The sequence below is a fragment of the Protopterus annectens genome, chromosome 3.part1, assembly GCF_019279795.1.
Source record: "Protopterus annectens isolate FY-2018-M chromosome 3.part1, PAN1.0, whole genome shotgun sequence".
NCBI lineage: Eukaryota > Metazoa > Chordata > Ceratodontiformes > Protopteridae > Protopterus > Protopterus annectens.
In genome coordinates this window covers 1,406,719,079-1,406,739,629 of record NC_056732.1, presented here as the reverse complement: position 1 = coordinate 1,406,739,629, position 20,551 = coordinate 1,406,719,079, and the positions used below count along the sequence as shown (strand labels likewise).

General features: G+C 39.4%; 1 protein-coding gene across 15 annotated transcripts in view; it reads left to right on the top strand.

Moving 5' to 3' along the window:
• Nucleotides 1-20,551, top strand: part of SCRIB (scribble planar cell polarity protein) — a 2,800,411-nt gene that overhangs the window by 1,987,963 nt on the left and 791,897 nt on the right. For 13 of the 15 annotated variants that reach the window (XM_044067477.1, XM_044067487.1, XM_044067486.1 and 10 more), the window contains one exon: nt 7,345-7,452. The exons of the other annotated variants lie outside the window; for them this stretch is intronic. In XM_044067477.1, coding sequence (XP_043923412.1) covers nt 7,345-7,452 — 108 coding nt within the window. The remainder of the gene's footprint in view (nt 1-7,344; nt 7,453-20,551) is intronic. 15 annotated transcript variants of the gene reach the window in all.

The window sequence follows — 20,551 nt, the reverse complement described above, 5'->3', positions numbered from 1 at the left end:
TATATATATATATATATATATATATATATATACTTCACCTTTCTGGAGACACTGGAAAGCATGAAGGTCCTACCGAACACCCTGATCTTGGGAGATTTCGATTACCCTACCATTACCTGGGAAAACTACTTGAGTACAAACTCCCAGGCTCAGCGCTTCCTGGAATTTATCAACTCAAATGCCCTGGATCAGCTGGTAAACTCCCCTACCAGAGGCCACAACATATTGGACCTGGTCATCACCAACGTGGACGACAGGTGCTCCGTACCGGAGGTCAACCTGCCACTGGTTAGATCAGACCATAAACTAATCACCCTGGATGTCCACACCCCACCACCACCCCCAACCAAGGAAACCACAGTGAAAAAATTTTCTAAAGCATACTTCACCTTACTTAAGTCAGAGGTGGTAAGTTTCACAGCCCCTATGCTAAAGGATAACGCTGCCCAAGATGCAGAATCCTTTACAGTTGCACTCTATGAGCACCTACAAGGATGCATGGATCGTGCATCCCTAGCAAAACCAATACTCACTCCCCTAAGAGAAGGAAACCAGTCTGGTGGACCCCTGCCATAAACCAGGTTATACAACAAAAGGAGGAAACTAGTTCAGAAAAAAAGCAAATCCCAAGAAGGAAAGACACCCCTGATCAGTATCAGTAAGAAACTAAGGTCCCTCATAAAATCATCCAAGGCTAACTTTGAAAGAAAAATAGCCAAGGACTCAAAAGTTAACCACAAAGCCTTCTTTAGCTGTATCAAAAATCTAAGTGGCAACTCGCAGATATGCTCTGAGATAGTGCAGAATAGCACAAAATATACTGAACCTACTGATATTGCCAACATACTGGCAGATAGATTCAGTGCAAACTTCACCTCCCTCTCACCTTCAAAAGAACCCACAACAATACTGGAAAAGTGTAGTGTCCCAGAAATCACAGAAGCACAGGTGAAAACAGCCCTTTCAAAAGCCAAAAACACAGCATCAGTGGGGCCAGATGGTGTCCCAGGCTGCGTCTTGCACGAACTACAGAACAAACTAACCCCCCCCCCCACCTAAACACGCTGTTCAACCTCAGGCTGTCCACAGGCTACGTGCCCATAGCATGGCACACAGCAATGGTTATTCCACTCCACAAAAGAGGAGCCACAACTGAACCTGGTAAATATCGCCCCATAAGCCTGACTAGCCTGGTCTTCCGGGCTGTGGAGCGCATCATCATGGAACTCATTAACAAAGACATTGGGAACCTCCAGACACTTGACCCGACCCAGTTCGGCTTTAAGGGCAGATCATGCCTATTAAACCTGGTTGACTTCTTCGAGACAGTTACCAAGGCCATAGACGAGGGAAAGGTGGTTCACACAGCCTACCTTGATCTCGCCAAGGCGTTCAACACCATTCCTCACTCGGGTTTTATAGAAAAAATCACCAGCCTGAACATAAACCCCTATGTCACAAGATGGGTTGCCAACTGGCTTACAGACAGAACTCACACGGTAAGAATAGCGGGCTTCAGGTCTGACTCTAAACCAGTCACAAGTGGTGTCCCGCAAGGCTCAGTTATGGGACCCCTACTGTTCGGCATATATTTCTCAGAAGTACAGGCAAACACAGGAGGACTATGGCTAACCAAGTTTGCCGATGACTGCAAACTGGGAGCCATAATTGATTCTCCAGCTGACACGGACATCCTCCAAGAAGGCCTTACTGAGACAGACACCTGGTGTCAAAATAATGGCCTCAAGCTAAATGCCAAAAAATGTATAGTCATCCCGTTTGGGAAAAACAAAACACCCACGAATTACCACATAGGCGGCAGCCCCCCTTAATACAGAAGAGGTAATAAGAGATCTGGGGACCCAGGTAGATAGTAATCTCTCTTTTGACAATCATATTGCCAAAGTAGTTAGGAAATCCTTCTATATGGCCCATCTAATTACTAAGGGGTTTGTATCTAGAAATAGAGGTTATAGTGCCCCTCTACTCGTCACTCATCAGACCCATCATATACAGTACAATGCCACATTTGGGATGTGCCTCACAAGACACTTCCAATAGCTTGAAAGACCACAAAAGCACCTCTCCAAGAGGATTACTGGCCTCAAACATCTGTCCTATGCAGCCCGACTGAAAAAACTCCGGCTGTACTCAGTGGCATATCGCTTACTCAGAGGTGATCTCTGCCTGACTTACAAAGCCATGTCCAACTCAGAATTGATGGACATGCTCCACCTAAAGAATTCCAAGTCACTGCGAGCCACGTGCTCTAGTGAGCTAAACCTCGGCACAACAATAAATAGAACATGCTGGAGGGATAGATTCCTGTCACAGAGACTCCCCATGCTTTGGAACAAAATTCCTAACTACATTAGGCAGAGTCCCTCACTAACGCTCTTTAAGAGAAGTCTTGACGAGTGGATGGTTAACAGAAAGTACACCCCTGGGATCACTTCATTGGCTCTGCTTGACAGAGGCTCAGTTAATTAATCAATGGGGCGGCGAAAGCCGACACACTCTGGCTAGGCTTATAAATGCCCTCGGGCAGATAGCCTAGTACCTACCTATGAACCTATATATATGTATATAGTACTGATACAGAGGTGTGTGTGTATATATATATATATATATATATATATATATATATATATATGTGTGTGTGTGTGTGTGTGTATAGTATTGATACATACAAAGATGTGTGTGTGTGTGTGTATATATATATATATATATATATATATATATATATATATATATATATATATAGGGAGAGAGGTGTGTGTGTATATATATATATATATATATATATATATATATGTATATATATACATATATATATATATATATATATATATATATGTAATATATGCATATGCCCATACATACATGCGTATTTATTTTGTATGCCTTTGTTTACCGAGAAAGTCCTATTGGGTAATGCCTATTTTATGTTTGTATGGTTATGGTCTAATACACTGTGTAGATATTTAAAAAAAATATAGGTTGAAGATAATTCCAACATCACTGAAATGCCCCTAAACCCACAATATTTATTCAGCTTGACAAAAATTAAAGTAAATGTTTATGCTTTACACATACAAATCGAGACAGTGACTCTCCCAAGTATAACTTAGCTTACCTAAAACAGCCCCTGCAGGCCCTGTTGAACATTTTTCCTAACCTAACAAATCTATGTTAAAAAAAAAAAAAAAACCCTTGGCCAACTATATTTCCCATTTACTACTCTATAGAGAAGTAAACTTGGCACACTATCCACCGAAGGAAGTCACTGGCCGAAAACACACCTGTCAAATTCTCAGTACAAGCAATCTGGACAAGCACAAAAATGATGGGGCGACAATGGCTCTAAATTAGGAACACATTTTAAATATTGCTCTTATAAACTTAGAAAGTTGCTAAAATAAAATGTTTTGTTAGCATGCATTCTCTGAAGGATATGAATTCGGAAACTGAAACGTCTGTCATTATTTATACTTTATTTGCCAGAAAGCCTCAAATTTTGTGAGGAAAAGATGAAAAATTAGGCAAAAATTTGAAAATTCTTCGAAAGTGTGGGTAGTTGAGATATGGCCCAAAACTACTTTAGCCCACAAAAGAGTCTCCAAACCCAAATTTGCAGTTATCTTGACTTAAAGAAGCTAAGGTTTAAAAAAAGTAGAGACCACAGCTCCAATTCGGTGCAGTATCAAAAATCAACTTTATACACTACATACACAAAATCTTGCTCCTTCCCAAAAAAAAGAATAATGCTGCCTATGCAACTCAACCCCCACAGAAATTAAATTTATTCTTATGTGATTTAAATATGTTAAAACAGTAAATAAGTGAAATAAAATCCTTCTGCGAGCTAGTCAAGAAATAGTGCTGCCAGGAGCACTGAACCAGTTTTGGCACAAAACTTTAGGTATAATTCACTTAACTATTTTACTGCACTTTACTAAGTTCTCTGTCATCTTACAACTCATTATCCCTGCACTTACTTACCACCATTCTACTGTACCTTGCAAAATACTACTATCATCTCTTTCACCCACCTGTAGCACCCAGCTCACTCATCTATGAACATTGTACATAAGCCTAAACTTAGAAGGCGGTGTAAATAACGTACCCTGTACTGTAGCAGATCTTCTTTGCTGTGGATTGCTCATATGTACATATACCCTTTCCTCTCTTTTTAATAGAATATTTAAGACTTTTCGCCACGTCTTTAACCCATATAGTATAAATAAGGCTTGACTGTACTGCGGTAGTGCAACTTAGTTGCTGTTAATGTTCAATATATCTTATTTATTTTCATTTTTGGTGTAATAGTGACATGCTGTTTGTGTCTTCTAATAATTGTTAGTATTTTCTAAAAAGAATTACACTCATCTTTTTTGCTGTAACCATTTTTAAAGTTAATATATGTATTTTGTGTAGAACTTTTCTTTTCAGGCCTCCCCAGAAAAGAAACCTGTCATGCATCCCAGTAAAGAAATGCTAATAAAAAGTATAAAACTAATGAATCCAAACATAACTTTCACTAAACTGCATCAGGTTAACAAATTGTTGAAAAAAAAGCCTGATTGAAATTTGTCTGAAGGTAGAGTTCATTGCATTAATGAGATAATAGGATTCATATAAATGTACACCAACTACCTAAACCTCTCTTCAGTAGAAACTTAGCCAGTTAATGTAGTCCATTTTGTAGCACTTTAAAGTAAATAGGAAAAAGCCGTCTAACATTAAAAGCACAGCAAAAAAAAAAAATGTAAATGGAATATGTATGGGGACTGTTTTTGTGTGATACAATGAAATATTTTTGATGCATTTGGATTGGTTAACATTGTTTATGATTAATAGTGAATCCTTTTTGCTACATCTGTAGTGTAAAATATCTATATAACTTACACAAATATATATCCAGAGTTGTATATGTCTAGATATAAGAGTATATAAAAGTTAATTAAACAAAAACTTACTGAACCTCACATCACCCCCTTTCTGATCATTGAATCGCCACCCATCAAAACTCCCGGATAGACTTTAACATGATTCCAAAAGGGGAATGTAGTCAAATCCCTACCTACTTGCCTACATGCTGCTCCACAAGTATGGAACAAGTGTTAACATAGCTTGTGGGGTGTTGAAGCAACACACTAAAGTCATTTCGATGTGCTCAGCAAGTTTCTCGTTGATTGCTTGTGACTTGACCACTGTATGTTAGACAATGTGTGCAGACCATGTTTCAGACTGGGTGGGTGTGTATGTATGTATGTATGTATGTGTGATATATAATAATTGTGTGTGTGTGTGTGTGTGTATATATATATATATATATATATATATATATATATATGTGTGTGTGTGTGTGTGTGCGTATATGTATATAGATGTATGTGTGTGTATATGTATATAGATGTGTGTGTGTGTGTGTGTGTATAGATGTGTGTGCATGTATATAAATGTATATATATATATATATATATATATATATATATATATATATATATATATATATATTTATGTGTGTGTGTGTGTGTGTTTATATATACACACACACATTTATATTAATACCAGGATTCCAGGGTTATTTTTTTTTTTAGAGAAGTCAGTACAATTCTGCAGATCTCTTCAAATGTTGAATAATATGTCTGTTTTTTAGTATTAGGTTCCCCTTGTCTGATAGTTATGCCCAGTGGTGGCTTGGGCAAAGCCATTCAAGTAGAATCGGGTCAGACTTTATTTTACACTGTGCAGAGGTCACTTCCAACTGACCTTTCAAAAATGGAATTTAATTAGAATCCTTAATCCTTTCAGAATAGTTCATTTTGTAGTCATGTGACTTCACTGGTTAGGAATTATTGTTCCTTTCAAGTTCAAGATGTCTTGTTTAAAGGGTATAAAAAACACAGAGCCAAAGAAAAAAGCTCACATACTGCAGTGCCGGAAAAATCACAAGGAACATATGTAATGAAGCTGTATAAGTAAATCTGTCTTGAGTTGTCCAGTAATTGTAAACATAATGTAGTAAATAATATAAAAAACACATCCGAGTTAAGTATTTTCATCCTTATACAATGTAGGACTTCATCAGAACCAAAAAAATAATTTGTAGTCTGTTTTAAGTAGATAAACTAATCATGTGATTATAAAACATCCAGTCAAATTTAACTAGCTCTTAATTTAAGGGTTAAAACAAGGGACCACAAGGAAAATAAAAAAAATGTGAAACTCTTAAAACTTCTTGCTATTGCAGTAATATAATCTTTCTTTTAAACATTGTATCAATATAAAATTCATCAAGACATACCATATTAAAAAAACATATATAGCTTAGCAGCTCTAAGTTTTAATAGTGGTAAAACGGAAAGTTGCTTTCTCAACCCCAGGTCAATGAGGCATTCAGCTGAAATTGACACCTTATGTTATGTCTTGATGATGATTTATAATCACATGGTTTGTTTGATTATCCACTTAAAACGGACTAAGAATTTTTCTTGAGTCTAATGAAGCCCTACATTTTATAAGAACGAAAGTGCTTAACATGGATATCTTTATTAGATGAGAAACTTTTTGTTTTAACATTTTTTGCTGCTTACCTATGTTTGCTGTTGCTTTTTCATGCTAAATAAATGTCCATCTAGAGCAGTTTTATTTAATGTTTTTTTTTTTGCCTAGTGCATGAAATGCAAGTGTTCAGGATGTATGACAGAGGCATATTGCCACTGGACTCTGGGTATTTTTTGATCACTCATGAGATCTGTGCCTTAAGTATATTAAAGTAGAACCAAAGGAGCTTAGTAGCATAGATTGACAATGCCCAGTGATCTGAATTAGAGTTTGATTAGCAGCTGCAGTGCTAGAGGAGCCAGACATGGGAGAATGGTACGGAGTGGATCATACCAGCCTGCCCTTCGTAGGAGGAGTATGGCAGTCTGCTTTGCTGCACTGTTGGCATGTGTTGGAGCAAAGGTGCTTTGTAGAAAACAGTGATGTGCTTATTCCCTGCCAAGCCACAAGGCAGTCTTCATTGGGACATGTGTAGGAATGTGCATGCTGTCAAGTGAAAATATTTACTTTAGTTTCCCAGGTTGCATAACTTGTATTTTAGGTAGATTGTTTTTAATAATTTGGATTCATAATTGTTTTTTCTTCAGAAGTAGTCATGGTAATTTGTGAAACCACGTTTAGACCTCAGGCTTTTGCTTTGTTTGCCTTCTGATTTTTTTCATTACTGCATGCTGTCTTATCCTTTCACCCTGTTTATTCTTGCCCTTAATTTACTCAGTCCTATTTTATTTTGTTACTGTTCTCTTTTTTTTTCTTTTTCTTTCTTTTCTACAGCTTCAGCCCCCATCTCCCCTTTCACCCGATGAGGTACCTGTTAATGTCAAACAGGCTTACAAAACCTTCGCTGCTGTACCTGCCACTCACTCTCTGCTGGAACAGCAGGTAGGCTAAAGATCTGAAGTGTAGGAGAGTTACGATGTAGCATATGCAGCTATCTAGACAGGTAAAATGGTGCATCTGTTGAGCTGTTGTCATAATCAAAAGGAACCTGCATGTAAAAGTTACAATTCTGTAATGGATTTCAGTTTGTACTTTAAAGATACCTGCATTAGTCTTCACCTTTTATGAGGAAGAGAGAGAGTGATGCCTCAGGGGCAGGAGAAAAAAAACAATTGAAATGTTGTAATTAGGAACTGGTACATTAGCAGTAGACAGAGGAAGAAAATGGCATCTTCTAGATGAGAAATAAGTGGTGATAAAGCATCGCTGAAGATTTTTAGCAGTCGTCCTCATTCCCACCCTAAGTAAATTTCATTCATTCATTCGAAGAAAGACCCACCCATCCACACATATACCTTCGTATCAGATATTTTATGCTGTTTCAAGTTTAAAGTGAGGCATTTTTGTTTCATAGCAAAACCATATAGAAAAACATATATCCCTATATTCACTTTCCAAGTGTAAAGTGGGTCTCTGGTTCTTTTGTACAAGCTATTGTGGTGCACTTTGCTGTCCCCCATTCTTGTAAACTGTATGCCGCACACAAAACTCAAAACCACTTCAGTTCTGACAACAAATGTATTAACCATAATTTAATTTCTGAATATCGATAATGTGCGGAAAACTGATCAGCATCTGCCACTCATGTCACGTCCCGTATCACTTTCCTCCCTGAACAGTTACTCCCCCTTTGCCCCACTCTAGCTACATCTCTATACTTGTTAGTGTGACTGACTCATAATTTACTGTTGTGATACTATTTTGATTTAGTACTCTTTTACATGTGACTTGATTCATGGAATATCTAAACGGTCCTTTATTGGATGACATTGTATATGTAGGCCACAATATTATGGTCTCAGTAAATCTAGTCCTCACATGATCTGTTTGAAATGGAGCATATAAGGAGATGGTCATTGCCATTCAGAATCTTGAGTGACAGCTGGTTTCCCTTTTTGTTCACTTCCTTGCCCCTTGGGATCTGTTTCAGTAGCAGGTTACACCAGCACTGAGAGCTTTGATATATAAAGTGGACTACTTTGCATATGCATGTTTTATTATGAAGTTCTGCTGGCTCTGTGCCATAGAAGGATAAAGCCCTGAGTATGACTATTGTGACCCAATTTCAACTTGTGGCCTGGGCACTGGAAGAAGTTGGCAGTGGAGGTTGGAATTGCGCAGTTGATGTTGGCTTGCTCATCCTGGGGAGAGGGAAATGGTGGTCCCAGTCATCCTAGTTACTCTTGTGCAAGCAGAGGCTTGCACAACAGAAGTTGCCATAGTACCAGGAAAAGTGTACTTGGCACTTGCTAGTCATCATAGCCTTCATTGACATATGTGCAGGGGCATAAACGTACCAGGGGAGAGTATAAAATGCCTGTTCAGTGATGTGAGTACTTATGTCAGCCACAAGGAGATGGGGTTAGGGATGTAGACAAAAGCCATAATGGTTTTCTGTACGATTGTTACCAAGGAAGGGAAGACTGCTGGTCATCAGGCCACCGGAGATAAGTAGCATAATAGGGGGAAAAATGTTCACCCTTGTGTCTGGGATCACCTCACCAGGTGTGTACATGGTCTCCTTCTATGCAGAAAATAGATGTGAATAACATAAAGTAGAGCTGCTGATAGTAGTTAGGATTCTTTTTTACACAGTAGTACTTGCTGCCACTGCCCTTGTTAAAATGCTGGGGCATTCATTGTGAAAACCACCAACTCTGTGTGCAGCTTTGTACAATTACCTTGGAAATGGTATGTAAAACATTCTTGGAACTGTAGTTACCAATGCTTTTTGTTTTGTGTTTGTGTGTGTGTGTGTGTGTGTGTGTGTGTGTGTGTGTGTGTCTTACCCTCTGCTAACTATTGTATTCTGCAGTACAAGACACTAGTATTTCTTTCAGCTCATTCAATAACAAATTCTTGTTCTAAATCCTTTAGAATTGTTTCTCCATACTCTCCATTCTTGGTCTTATTTGTGGTACTGGCACTGAATAAGCACAGTTCTCACTGACAAACGGAAAAGTTGCTTTTGCCATTATGCGTAGATCATAGCATACATGAGTGTGGGCTTTATAAATGCTTCTGCGTAACTACCATCACATGCAAGAGGAAGGCTCTGAGATCATTTCTTATGGGGCAATAGGTACTCCCTGATGATGTCTAGTTATGTAGTAGTTGCTTCTTCCAGAGATTAAACCATTTTCAAGAAACCTTTTTAGTCGTACTCAAGTCAAGCAAACATTTGTACAGATGTATCAGAAGAGTAGTAGAAATGCATCTTCCTTTTTAGAAATTTTCAGTAGTCTGTACTCTGTCAGTACTCCCAACACACACACACTATTGCAAGTGTCTTTTTCACTAGTCTAGCCTCCAAAACTTCATATTACTAAGCTGCTATTGACTTTGCTTTCTACAGTGGCACTTCCCATCCCTTAAGATTAGTCTTTGTTTGCAATTGTGTTAGCATTAAGAATCCAAGTGGTAGTGATTGTGTTATGTGTGTAGGCATCAGTGCTCTGTGCATGTAATCTGTTACCTTTTATCTAGACCTCTTATTTTATGATCATTTGATGCTCCTAGATGTTCTGCCAGCCGGTTGTACTCTGTGGCCTATCTGCAACAGGATGTTTCTTGCTGAACCTAACCTTCCTTTTGGATGTTCTGTCATGCTGACCTTGAAGAAATTCCTTGTAGTAATAGCCGGTCCAGTTCTGCATAGATCACACATTTTATTTGCAAAATCACTTGGTTTAAACTTCAAAAAGAAAGGTGGTGGAGTAGCCCTAGTCTACTCTTCCTCCCTAATGGTTACTCCCTATACAAAGCTCATACCCCAGTTTTCTACATCCGAACTAACCTTGCTAAAGATAAATAACAAAAGCATATGTATTAGTTGCCCTTTATATCCCCCCAGGAAGCAATATCCCCATTCTTGAGGATATTTTCTCTTGGATCTCAGCTAAGATACAAAATGAGACTATACTTGATGACACTAATATTAACTGGTCTTCTGAAAACTCTCCCACAGCCTCACACAATATAAATATGCCCAACTAATAAATTCTCCAACTAGACCTGCTAAAGATACTATCTTAGGAACTATTCTAGACTGGATACTAGTTTCCCACCCTATAGTATCCCTCATTTAGATGTACCATACCTGACCCATTTAGTGACCATCTTCCCTGCCTTTGCACGACGTACACTTCTTTCTCTCCAGTCACACCATAACTATATCACAGACCATTCCCGCAAAATATTTTATGCTCAAACCAACACCTTAAAACATAACAACTGGAACCCTTTAAAAACCTTCTCTGTAGATGACGCTATTTCCTGCTTCAGTTCTGAATTCCTTAGCCTGCTCAACAGCTTTCCTCCCCTTAGGTCTAAAAGGGTCAAAGCCAAAACTGCCCCATGGCTAACCAACGAGACGGTCTTCCTCGTGCGTCTCCAAGATAAATCATGGAAACTGTACCAAAACATAAGACTCCCAATAACTTGGCCGACTTTAGACAACTCTGAAAGAGTAAAAAAACAAATTGCCATGGACCGAAAAAACCTATTACACAAAATTACAAAATAATAAATCAAACCCTAAAAATTCTGGAGCAGCATCTCTAACCTGTTTCATCCTGGTAAGAAAGATAATCCTTGCCCTGATCCTATTTCTTCTGATCTCTCCTTAGCTACACAGTTTAACTCATTCTTTATTGACTCAATAGCTAAACTTACCACAACCTTTCCTAATAATAATTCAGGCAAATTCCCATCTCCCCCATCAGTCCCAACCCACTCTAATTCTAACCCTACTCAGCACCCCCTTTCTTACTCAAACCTATTCCTACTGCTACCATAAAAAAATTCTTCAAAAATTAAAACCATGATCAAATGCCCCGGATGAGCTTCCCTCTAATTTCCTTAAGCTAGCTGCCGATGGCAAAGCGCTACCTATCTCCATCCTAATAAACTGTTCCATTCAGGAAGCTTATGTACCTCTCCTGTGGAAAAAAGCCTTCATTATTTCCCCTCCACAAGGGAGTCCAATAGCCATCCTATCCCCATCTCTAAAATTCTTGAAAAATGTATCCACCTACAACTCCTTCCCTTTCAACTAGACAATCAACTACTTACCCCAACAGAACATGGCTTCATACCCAGGCATAGCACAACTACAGCCCTCCTTTCCTTCCCTGAAACCATCAACCACGCTCGTGACTCCAATAACATTGTATCAACCCTCCTCCTAGATTTATCCAAAGCCTTAGATACAGTCTCACATAAACTTCTCCTATCCAAGCTATCCTATCGAATCTTTACTCATCCTCCATCAGTTGGTTTCTAGCTACCTTGCAAACCGTCAAATGGAAAAATTCCACCTCTTCCTTCCTTCATACTATCACAGGTGTCCCACAAAGCTCTATACTAGGCCCATTACTGTTCAACATCATTAACGACTTCCATCACTGCATCCCTAACGATAAACTGGTCCAATACTCTGACTGCTCCATGATAATCTGTTCTGCCAAAACCCTTCCTGTACTCATGAAACTAACTCAAGAAGCTTTCTCCTTCACCGAGTTCTGGATGTTTAATAATCACCTTGCTCTCAACCACTCAAAAACTAAGGTCATGTTATTTACCCCTTGTAGATCTTCCAAAACCGATGAGAATTCTTTCTCAATAATGAGCCAAAACTCAACCCCACTTGAAATAGTTCTTCACTCTAAACTTCTAGGAGTGCTCATTGATGATCAATTTAAAATTTGACATCCACCTACAAACTAATATTAGGAAAACTCATCAAAAACTGGGTATGCTTTATCGCCACAATCATTAAATTACCCCTTCAACCAAACATACCCTCTCTACTACCTGTCTCCTCCCCTCCCTTCTGTACGGCGCCCCTCTCCTTACCAGTCTTCAATCCTCCCTAAAGTCCAAACTAGCTTCCTGCTACAACAAAATCGCTAAGTCTGCTTCCGGATTCAAATACTCCTCCCACCATTGCAATGCTCTCCTCTCCTTGAACTGGTTGGAACTGCCAAACTATCTTTCCTGTATACAACTCTCCACTGCCCATAAATTCATCTTCCAACCTTCAAATTGTCCCTCACTCTCCTGTACCCTCCAAATACACCAGCCCAGCAGACTACTTAGGTTCTGCAACCAGAACCTTCTGGAAGTGCACAAGCCCACACAAACTCCAGGGACACTTCTATTATCTTTCTCACTAGCACGAATATGGAATTCCCTTCCCCCACACATTCGTACCACACATAATCTCTCCTCCTTTAAGAACCTTCTCCACTCTCTTCCTGCTGGGAATGCTCCTGTTCCCATCCCACATGACACACATTCTCTATTATTTCCCTATTTCTGTCCTGTGAAACTATATTACAGCTTGTGTTTCCTTTATCAACTATTTGTCTCTGACCTAAGAATACTCCATAACAACACTCCTGTCAAAGCTTTCGTCATCCACTTTGCTGTTGCCTTGTTTTTCATTATCAAAAATGTATAAATTTCAAACTTTTTGACTATCATGACATTTTAGAATTGTCTTATTGTTGATTTTTCTTGTGAATTGTATATTGACTTTCTGTTGATTTATATTGTACAGCTGCATTTGAATATACTGTGATTTTTATTGACAGCTGTAGCTGGAGCTTTTCTCCCCGGGCCTCCATTGAAAATGGGCTCATTTTAGGCCTAATGGAATTTCCCAGTAAACAAACTGCAAATAAATAAAATAAATTTCCTCATAAAAAGGCCTACTCAGAGACTTTTACTACTTCAGTTAGCATTTTCAAATAATATATGTTTTAAATGCTTGAGTTGTGCTTTTTGTGGTGTCTTGTGACCTTGATGATTCATTGTAGACACCTTTCACCAAATATATTTGTCTTTTGACAAAATAAGCAGGTGCGAGAAGCAATGTCTGTTTAGTGTCAAGTCCAAAAAAGAAATGCATTAATCTGATGATGTCATTTTCATTCATTCCTCCACTGTTGGGTTCGGGTCTGACCCTTGTATCCAACTCTGCTGCTTTTTCCAGTTCTTGGAATGCTGAAACTGTTGAGCTCCTTCCTTACACATAATGCCCTATTCACCTAACATACCTCAGATATCCTTTTCCGCCTTAAAGCATGGACGTGGTTGCTGCATACTTTCCACTGTAGCTAATTGGTTCTTGTGACCAGAGAATTTTTTTTCTTTATTCTTATCGTAGTATTACTATTTCCTTATAAAACTTATTCCTTTATAGCACTATCCTCCGTTGTGTAATTTTAATACCCTCATTGGTATTCTCCTTTTACTGTACTTGTTATTAGTACTTCTTCAGTTAATATTATTAGTAGCCCCCTTTTCCCCCATTTCTGTTTTGTTTAAATACAAAAATTTTCTTAATATTTTTGTTTATTTTTCACTACTTTAAAATGTCTAAAAAGCCTTCGGATTTTAAAAAGTGTACAGCTTGCGGCAGTAAAATACCTTTATCAAATGCGCACTCTAAATGTGTTTATTGTTTAGGTACTGCCCATCTAGACTGCAGTTGTGACATTTGCAAACCTTTAAACCCCAGAGCTTTGATTCATAGAAAAAATCCATTCATACTGTAGAATAGAGCGTGTGTTGTAAGCGTTTCAAGGTCGGCACGTGCATATAAATAGCAAGCATTTGCTAGCTTCAATGGCATTTTGAGAGTGCAGCCAAACAGCAAGCATGTACGAGTGTAATAGCTAGTTTGTTAATAAGTTTGTCTAAGTTGGTTATTAAGCCTCAATCCTGAAGTGTTTGTACATAGTAAAGCTGGTTGAACAGAACCCACAAAGACTCATCTATCTTATCCTGACTGGGCGAGCAAAATGGTATAAGAACCAGGATTCCAAGGACTTCTTTTCAGAGCTATGAGGTGCAGAGTTAACAATGAAGGCAAACTAAGAGAACCGAGCACGAAAAAGGGCCAGAAAATGAACTAAAGGTAATGAAAACTTGCATTAACGATTTATTTTATAAAAAAGATAAAACGGAGCATTATAAGGGCACAGCCTGCATTGTTATAGGTTCATAGGTAGGTACTAGGCTATCTGCCCGAGGGCATTTATAAGCCTAGCCAGAGTGTGTCGGCTTTTGCTGCCCCATTGCTTAATTAACTGATCCTCTGTCAAGCAGAGCCAATGAAGTGATCCCAGGGGTGTATATTCTGTTACCCATCCACTCGTCAAGGTTTCTCTTGAAGAGTGTTAGTGAGGGGCTCTGCCTGATGTAATTTGGAATTTTGTCCCAAAGCATGGGGAGTCTCTGTGATAGGAATCTGTCCCTCCAGCATGTTCTGTTTATTGTTGTGGCAAGGTTTAGCTCACTAGAGCGCGTGGCTCTCAGTGACTTGGGTTTCTTTAGGTGGAGCATGTCCATCAATTCTGAGTTGGACATGGCTTTGTAAGTCAGGCAGAGATCATCTCTGAGTAAGCGATATGCCACTGAATACAGCCGGAGTTTTTTCAGTCGGGCTGCATAGGACATATGTTTGAGACCAGTAATCCTCTTGGTGAGGCACTTTTGTGGTCTTTCCAGCTGTTGGAAGTGTCTTGTGAGGTACATCCCAAATGGGGCATTGTACTCTATGATGGGTCTAATGAGTGACAAGTAGAGGGGCACTATAACCTCTCTATTTCTAGATGCGAACCCTTTAGTAATTAGATGGGCTACATAGGATTTCCTAACTACTTTGGTAATGTGATTGTCAAAGGAGAGATTACTATCTACCTGGGTCCCCATATCTCTCATTACCTCATCTGTATTAGGGGGGCTGCCACCTATGTGGTAGTTCGTGGGTGTTTTGTTTTTCCCAAGCAAGAGGCACAAAAGGTTTATTTATTAAACAAAATGTTTAAAATTAAGATATTTGATAAAACGATTAACAGAAAAGCACGTAAGGGGATCAGAATTACCTTGGAATTGCAAAACGAGCATGTTTAGAGTAAAATGAGCACAAGAAAAGTATAATGGGCATGGAACAAGATTAAACAAGCAAAACCAATATAAATAGAACAAAAAAGGGCACATTAAGTATAAATAAAGCAAGGCGACTGTATGTTTTGCCTAAGTACTGTGTTTTGACATAACTACTATTTTGCATTGTATTCAGGGCATAACTAGAGTTATTCAAAGTATCTCAGTGTGTGAAAGTGCTTACAGTGTGTACTTATTACTGTGCATTTATTCCGAAGAGTTTGTGTGCACAGTGCAACTATTTCATAAAATACAGTCAAAATACAGCCATTTCAAAAAGTTTCTTGTGCTGGGTGTGTCTGCTCACAAACTTGCTGCCATTACAGAGCGTTTCTTGTACTGTGAAGAGTTATTTAGCAAAGTACAGCCATTTTGGGGAGGTTTCAGTGTGCTGTGTACTGTTTGTATGCAAAGTGCAGTTACTTTGAAATGTTTCTTATTCTGAGTTTCCTTTGCCCAGTGTATTCGCATAGCTCAGTTGTTTTGAAATGTTTCTTACACTGATAAGAGGTGATTTCTTACACTACAGTGATCTCAAGAGTATCACAGTGCCCTAGAGACTTATTTTGCAAAGTTCATTTATTCAGAGGCTTGTGGTGCTATTGGGCATAGTTACAAATACTGGCATATTTATATAAAGCCCTTTGCTGGTATGTGTAAATATGGCAGATGCATTTCGAAAGCCATCGCCACTTGTATTTGATCAGAATATTGCAGAGAATTGGAGAATAGTTGAGCAAGAGTATGATATTTTTATACAAGCAACTTATTCTGACAAAGATGCATGTTCTAGAGCATTCATTTTGCTAAACCTAGCTTGTCAGAGACCATTGAAAGGGAACATTCATCTGTGTATGCACCAACAGTATATGAGGGAGAAGTTGAAAACCATCATATTGTGTTACAGACTGAGTCAAGGGAAGACCCTGAGTGTTTAAAATGCAGAGTCAGGGAAATGTGCAATCCCCAGACAGATATTACATTAGAAATGCATTTGTTTTACACGTGAGATCAAAAACCAGGGGAAGCTTGTACAGCTTATATTACTGACCTGAGAAAACGTGTCAGTTTGGTGACTTAAAAGATGAATTAATAAAGGACAGGCTTGTGTGTGGTATTAATAGTACTGCAGTGAGACAGATTTTGCTTCGTGATAGTGATTTAACGGAAAGCTACTGAGATTTGTCAAATCCATGAAATTACAGAAAGGTACACAAGTATGCTTGCAAGTGATAAGAGCATAGTTTCTGCAGGCTCCAGAGTAAATGTAGACAGCATGCAACACGTGGCTAGCAGTAGCAGGCCTAAGCGCATGGCAGATGCAACTCCTGTGGGCTTTCCTGGGAGACCCTGTAGTTTTCCAACAAGTTCTAAGAAAAGGACATACTATGAGCAGTACAGGGGTGAGTCAGCAAAACCCAAATCCAGCTTTATTGTTAACTATCTCAATTGTGGTGCCAATCATGAGTCTAAAAGAGAAAAATGCTTAGCATTTGGTCAGCAATACTACAAAAAAAAAAAAAAACATTTTCAGAAGTTTTGCAAATCAAGTAAACCTCTCACAGTTATAAAGAAGGGTCATTCGAAAAAGCAAGTTGATCATATAGAAAGCTGCAATTCTACTTTCTACGTAGATGGTATATGAGTAATTGGTGAAAAGGTTGATGCAGTAAATTTGTTGGCAAAGAATGAAGTGTTTTGTACTGCCCAGGTCAATGTTAGATCCACCAAGCCTACAGTAGACACTGGCTCAAAGTGTAATGTTATGCCAGCAGACACATTTTCTAAAGTGAGAACTAAAACAACTCAGCGTGTCTAGTTGTGCGAAACTTGTTGCTTATGGAAGTGAAGAAATTCTTACCGAAGGCTCAGTAGTGCTTCCATGTTATTTGGCTAGGAACTGTTGCAGCTTGTTGTTCTATGTAGTTCAAAGACCTGTGCAGTCAGTCATTAGTGAATCTGAGACAGTTTGAGAATGAATTTGCTTTCTTTTAACAAAGATGTTCATCATATAAGCACATATCCTAGATGTTCTTCGTATTTCACTGTTGCAGTAATTACATTTGGGTAATCTGCTGGCAGGTTGCCCTCAGTCGGCCTGAATAACAAAGTCTTGGGTCCTGCGTCGGTTGCTGTCTCCTCCTCCATGACGTCAGGTCATCAGGGGTATAAAACATGCAGCTGACACCATTTTAATCGGTCTTTCTTGCCGTGCGGTGCCCGAAGCAAAAGCAGTTCGCAAGTGCTGGTCGACCAACTCCCGAAGTTTTCGAGTTTCAGAACCGAAGTCTTCAAACTAAAGCTAAGTACCCCGTTGGGGAAACTATTTCTTGGTCCTTACCGATGTCAGTAAAAGTTAATAATTGCATTACTTGTGGGAACCAAATACCTCATAAGGATTTTCATTTGTACTGTATTCCTTGCCTAGGCCCTGATCACAATGTGCCTTGCTGTCGGTTTTGTGCTTAATTTAGCCAACGCACTATTAAGCGTCTGTATATTTTTGCTTCTAAATATTTTGGTTCAAGATTGAACTATCCTGAAATGTCGTCAATTAGCAATCAGACTACCGGAATTCACAAAAAATGCAAAGAAAAGATAGAGACAGACCACCGAGGTCCAAACCTGACGAAGCTTCTCCTAAGCCAGTTGCCGGTTCGCCGGTACTCAGTGAGGCGCTTTCGCAGCCCCTGATGCCCTCTACTTTTGAGTCGCAGTCCTCTACCGAGACCCATTCAGAGTCCAGTGTACCGCTAGATTCTGCAGGTATTGAACCTGCGGATGTCTCTCCCTTGGATGGGTCCGTAGCCGCTGAGCAGGCACCAGCTTCTGTGGGTGTTTTCAGGCCTCAACATTTGTATATTAAACCGACGCCATCATCAAAAACAAGGCAAAAATCTACTTCTATGTCTAAAAAACCGACGCATGAGCCAAGTGCTCAGGCCCCTATGCCTAAAAAAATGAATGATCAAAGTGGCTGAGGACTTCATTACCTTGATCAGGGGTTCCCAAACCCCCCCCCCCCCTGCTGCTAAAAGGCCTAGGCAAGGCACTGATTATGAATCTTCAAACCAAGTTTCCATTTCTTCTGATTCCTCTTCTGATCAGGAATTTTTTATTTCACCTTATGAGGACTCTGATGCAGAGGAATCCCATCCTTTATACTATTCCTCCTGAGGATTACTGTTTTGTAGAGACTTTGCATACATAAGGGAACATTTTCATTGGGAGAGTTAGGACTTCTCAGAATCCAAAAAGAGGCTTAGGGATTTTCTTCTTCTTCCTCAGCATAGGCCTTTGGCAATACCTCCTGTATTAGACATTGTTGATGATGTTTTCTCGGAATCAAGCATGGCTTCTGATTCCCTGTCTCCGGCTCTTAGTAAGCCAGACAGATATTACAGGGTTCCTGACTCCCACAAATTTCTTTTCAAAAATCCTGCTGCTGACCCTGAAACTATTTCTTAGGGTCCCAAGGGTGTTAAGGCTACTACAGGCAAAAATCCTACCCATTTAGATAGACTCCAGGGCACTGGATAGATGGGGAAAGAATGTTTATACGTCTGCAACCTTGGAAATCAGGTCGTTAAACTGCCAGTTTCATATGCTTAAATGTCAACAGCATGTTATGGCCTTACTGAAACAGAAAATGATGGTTGATTTCTGATTGTGTGGAAAATAGTGTTACAGGATTTATTGCATTGAGCAGAACAGGTTGGAAAGCATACTTTGCAATGTGGTTTCGATTCTTTGGAGGCCTCTTGCAGGGCTGCCGTAACTGGATCTGTGATAAGAAGGCATACTTGGCTCAAGGTGCAAAATTTGCCTGATCATATTAAAGATAAATTGTTGGATGCTGCTTTACAGCAGGACAGTCTGTTTGGTAATAAGGCAGAAGAGGTTTTAAAAAAGATGGAAGACAAAGCTAAGTCTATGCAAACTGTAAAGGATTTCTTGCAAGTACAGGCACCCAGGTTGCCTACTAAGAATTGGTCTTTTACTGTGTCCAACAGCCACTCAGGGCAAACCCAGTCGCTCCAAAGGCTCCAGGTTTCAATCACAAGGATCTTACAGGTCAAAACAACGGGGTGCCTCCACCGCCAAATCAGGAGGTAATAAAGCACAACCCTACAGTAAACAGTCTCAATGACTTTCCTCTGCCATCTCAAAGCACTTGTCTTTTGGCAGCCCCTTTGGGGGAAAAACTAGCACTTCATGCTCAAAATTGGCATTTAATTACCCAGGACAAATGGGTTTTAAATATAGTATCCCAGGGGTACAGATTTAATTTCCACACGTTGCCAATTCCACACAGATGGCCAAATCTGCCACCAAAATCAGTGGGCAGTGGCCCAGAAACAAGTCATGTCCCTCATGGATATGGGGGCTATTCAAACAGTGCCAGAAAAGGAAAAAGGACAAGGATTTTATTCAAGACTATTCCTGGTACCCAGAAAAGACAAACCATGGCGTCCAATTCTGGACTTATCCATTCTAAATACGTTCCTGGACATTCCAAAATTCAAAATGCTGACTTTACAACAACTACTGCCTATGCTAGGCAAGAATGCCTGGGTGGTAACGCTAGACTTAAGAGGCATACCTGCATATCCCAGTCAGGGAATCTTGCAGAAGATGCCTCCGCTTCAAAGCAGGCTATTTGCATTACAATTCTCTGCACTGCCCTTTGGCTTACCTACTGCACCCAGTGTCTTTACAAAGTGCCTGGCACCAGTAATTGCATTTTGCAGACAAACATTCAAATTTATCCATATCTGGACGATTGTCTCATTCAGGCAGATGACAAGGACACACTTCTTCAGCTTCTGGCATTTGTAAAAAGGCTTCTAGCATGCCTAGGGTACACCATAAATGAAAATAAATCACAACTGGTACCCTCTCAAGTAATTACATTCCTGGGTGCAAGCATGAATACAACTGCCCAGATGGCTTACCTCACGCCATTCAAACAAATTCAATTGACAACATACTTCAAACAAGTGGCAACAAAAACCCAGCTATCTGC